At 41.1% G+C, this 4,509-nt stretch overlaps 1 protein-coding gene across 1 annotated transcript; it reads left to right on the top strand.

Annotated features, from left to right (window-relative positions):
- Positions 1-676: 676 nt before the first annotated feature.
- LOC117173704 lies at positions 677-1,663 on the top strand. Its single transcript, XM_033362346.1, has one exon. The coding sequence runs from the start codon at positions 677-679 to the stop codon at positions 1,661-1,663; it is 987 nt and encodes a 328-aa protein (XP_033218237.1).
- The last annotated feature ends 2,846 nt before the right edge of the window (positions 1,664-4,509 follow it).

The following is a 4,509-nucleotide window of genomic DNA, read 5'->3' as shown; positions in this document are numbered from 1 at the left end:
TGACTCAGCCGCCGTAACAGAAAGCGACAGAGGACAAGGATATAGATGCTGATGAAGCTACGGGGAAAAAGAGAAAGAGGGCCGTCGGACAGAGACAAGCAGATTATATTCTGGAAACTTGAAAGCTTCGCGCCACAATAAATCCTTCTCGCGAACGTCGTCTAGTTTGAAAAGGAGACATCAACTAGAAATCAATTTAGCGAAAGCCGAAGAAATCGCTAGATTTGAACGAGAAACAACCGAACGCCATAGGAAACTGGTAGAAAAAGAGGTTGAATGCCAAAAGCAATTTGTAGAAATGAGAGCGCAACTAAAACAAGCTAAAGTTTATGAAATACTGGAACGGTCATCTCAGAGTGACAACGACAGTGAGAAAACAGTTCACTCGCAAGATTCCCAGCTATCGAGCATTATGAAAGTACGGTCATGGATAGACAGAACTCAAGAAATCCCACCCGAAAATATAAATAAATCTGAAATAAATGATATAGTGCTGAAGAAAAACCCATTGAAAACGGATCGTATACCAGACGTAACGATAAGTCATAGATACATGGCAAGGCAAGCCTTAGAGAAAGCCCTGCCAATGTTTGATGGCAATCCAGCTAATTATCAACTATTCATTGGTAGTTTTCGCGAATGGACCGGATAATGCGGATTATCCCCGACAGCGAATATGCTGCGGTCGCAGAAGTGTTTGAAAGGAGAAGCTATGGAGGCCGTGAGAGCCTCGCTAGTTTCAACAAACGTTGACAAAGCGATGAAGACACTAGAGAGACGCTTTGGAAGACCAGAGTACATCGTCGATGAACTAACAAGTCAAGTCATCAGAATGCCGAACGTGAAAGAAGATGAGCCAATGCCATGGATAAAGTTTGCCGACGCGATATCGAATCTGGTGACTACAGTGGAGTCCCTTCAATCTACAGAAATGTCCGATTCTTATTTACTGAAGCAATTGATTGGAAAAATACCAACAGGGTTGAAAAATAAGTGGGGTGAGGCTATATTGCGAAATACCAAGAAAGCATCAATTCTAGAGTTTACAAAGTGGCTTGAAAAGAGAGCGGATACCGCGCTGGCTATTTACGAACGTCCAGTACAGGAACAGGATAAAAACAAACATATTCCAGCTATATGGAATCCAGAACATAAAAATGCGCAGTGCTCATATCGTGAAAAGGGACATAAAATAGAAAATTGTCCACAGTTTGAGAAGCTCACTGTTGACGAGCGTTGGGATTGGGTTATAAAGAAAAAGGTATGTTTTTGTTGTTTCTCTCAAGAACATTCTAGAAAAGACTGTGATCGAAAAGCGGGATGTGGAAAAGATGGCTGCCATTTGAAGCACCATCGGCTGCTGCACCATGATCGCGGAAGGCAGCACAGTAGTGTAGCCCAACTTGACGATTTAAAATGTAAATCTGAAACACCTAGACCAACGAAACCTGCAAATGCTGAAGGTAAGGAGAGAGTAAACCTCACACGACGGAAAAGAAAAAGAGTCCCTTTGATGATTTTACCAGTCACATTGCATAGGCTTGAGGGAAAAGTGGATACACCTGCTTTTCTCGACACTAATTCAACTGTGATCTTAATAGAAGAGGATGTTGCTGTCGTTTTGGGTCTGAGTGGACCAACTGAGCCACTAAATTCGCAGTAGATAACGGATGATATAGAGTTCAAAGATCGAAGCTCACGGTTAGTTAATATGAAAATCCAAGGAATATCTGATAAGAAATATCAGATAACTGAGGTGCAGACTGTAAAAGAATTATATTTTTCGACTTAAACGGTAAAAGCCGACAGCGAAAAATGGCTGCATTTGGAAAGTGTTCACATAGACGACCTACATCAAGCACGACCGCAAGTCCTGATTGGATGGACCACGAGCACTTGATAAGAGTAAGAAAAACTATCGCAGGTAATCCAGGGGCCATAGTTGCATCTTTGACAAGACTTGGTTGGACAATCCACGGAAAATACGATGCCGACAGAGTAGATGGAGATTTCTCGCTACAATTTTTTCTCCAGCCAGAAGAAGTGGATCTTCGAGAACTCCTAAAATATTTTTGAACAACAGAATCTTTTGGTGTATCAGCAACTAAATTCGAGCTATGCTCATTGGAAGATCAGCGAGCGCGAGAAATACTTGATAAAACAGCAAGACATATCGGAAATAGCTGTGAGATCAGTCTTCTCTGGCGGAATGACAAAGAAAATTTCCCTGAAAGCAGACTGAGTGCGGAAAAAAGATTTACCTCAATTGAAAAAAAAATTATCAAAGGATCCTGAGTTTGGAAAAACTTGACGCCTACGAGAAGAAAGGATACACGCGACGACTGACGGAAGAGGAGGCAGCTCACACAGGCCCGAGGACTTGCTTTCTCCCCCACTTTGCGGTGATTCACCCCCACAGGACAACGAAACCTCCTTTGGTGTTCGACGCAGCAGCCAAGAGTCACGGAGTTTCTTTGAACGACCGCATGTTGAAAGGTCTAGATCTCCTCAATTATCTGGTGGGAGCCTTGTTTACTTTTCGAGAAGGATTGATAGCAATATGTGGAGATTTAAAAGAAATGTTCCCATCGGTTAGAATTCGAGAAGAAGACCAGGGTAGTTAACGGTATTTGAAACGGGCCGAGAAAACCGGAAAAATAATTATGCTGCGAATGCAGTCATTGAAGTTTGGAGTCATATATTCTCCCTATATTGCTCATGACATACGAAACAGAAACACAAGAGAATATCGAGGGGCTTATTCAGAAACATGCAAAGCGATAGTGGAACGACACTAGAGTGACGATTACTTAGACAGCGTAAACACCGCGGAAGAGACGATCCAGAAAGCTCACGACATCGCATATGTACATCTGCAAGGTGCATTTAAAATTTGCAATTGAATGTAAAATTCACCTGAATGTATTAAAACGCTACCTCAGGACGATCTTGCATCGACCGGAAGTGGACTCGCATTCAATGTAGATAATTTACAGAGAGTCCTAGGCGTAATTTGACGAGTTGATACCAGAAAAACTTCTCAATAGATGGGCCACGGGGCTGGAGATTCTGCATCATGCGAAGACCTTGAGAATTCATCGGTGTTACGTACTAGGAATCGGCGAAATACGTGAAGTTTAACTCCACGTATTCTGCGACGCAAGGGAAATAGTGTTGGCTGCTGCGACTTAGCTTCGAATACAGGGCAAAGATTGGATTAAGGTCACACTGGTCATGGGTAAAAGTAGAGTGGCTCCACTAAAAATATTGATCATTCCTCGCCTAGAACTTCAGGCAGCAGTGATGGCAAACCGATTATCACAGTGCGTACTTAATCAACGCACCTTTCAGATTGACAAAAAGGTACCCCAGATCCCAGATCTGAAACGAGATGTGGTCCAATTCTATGTCAGGGCTATGTGCGTGTGAATATAGTCGGAGACGATGACTGGGTTGCGCACGCAACCCATTTCTCCACTTCTGAATTTGAAAACTCAAAGGTGCACGATTGTCGGTCGGAAAACTTCGGCGGTCCTATTTATATCTCTATCCGCTTTGAAATGAAATCAAAATATTGGGATTTTAATATTTCCATCAGGTTTGGGTGCTGGCGATTTTCATGACTTGATTACTTTGCGCGCCTTTTTATATCCGCAAATTTTGACGTTACGTTGTTTCAAGTATAAAATATAAATAATATAAATATTAATACTATTATATATATATATATATATATATATATGTACATATATAACACAGCCACACACACAAAAACAAGTGTGCGGGTCTGGTAACAAGACACACGTATTCCTATGGATTTAGGGGCGCTGAATTCAAATTCGGTATCAAAAATCACCCATCACGTCATCGTTGAGCCATAACCTCAAGAAATGACGAAAAATCATGCACTGAGGTAAATAAATTTCAAAATAATGCCAGTGATGCAAATTTTCACTTCAAAAACATGTCGACAACTGTGAAGGATCAACCCTTGCCTGATATCAGCTTATTTAACATAACTTTACCCAACAGAACCTGACCTCGCCTAACCTGAATTAACAGAAGTTTATTGAGCTACACGTAAAGCTCTGGAAGCATATTTTCCCAGTAGCAAATGTGTGCAACATCGAATGTGTCAACTCGAGCCTAACCTAGAAATAAATCTAACCTAGCCTAACCCAACGTAACCTCACGAAACACAATTATACTGATTGTGTTGGCCCGTTGTGTTTGCGGTACCGTATCATACAGCTTCGGCTTAACCTAACGAAATTTTGCTTAATGTAACACAACTTAACTTAAGTGTTCCCGTTGTAATACAATAAAATTCATTTCATTGTACTACAGGTGGTTCAAAATTTAGACGCACATTACTCATTTGAAGGAACTTAGAACTACAAGTAGGAATGACCCCATTTCAATTAACCTGACAATGTTTGTATCAATTAAAATGTAGAGCTGTAACTTAAACATGCAAATGAATAAGAGTTTTATTCAAAATTTTTTTCT

Source organism: Belonocnema kinseyi, chromosome 5 (genome assembly GCF_010883055.1).
Source record: "Belonocnema kinseyi isolate 2016_QV_RU_SX_M_011 chromosome 5, B_treatae_v1, whole genome shotgun sequence".
In the NCBI taxonomy this organism is placed as follows: Eukaryota; Metazoa; Arthropoda; class Insecta; order Hymenoptera; family Cynipidae; genus Belonocnema; species Belonocnema kinseyi.
This window is presented reverse-complemented; position numbering and strand designations above follow the sequence as displayed.

What these genes read in the sequence shown, in the direction of transcription:
- LOC117173704 (XM_033362346.1), top strand. Translation starts at nt 677, where the DNA reads ATGCTGCGGTCGCAGAAGTGTTTGAAAGGAGAAGCTATGGAGGCCGTG.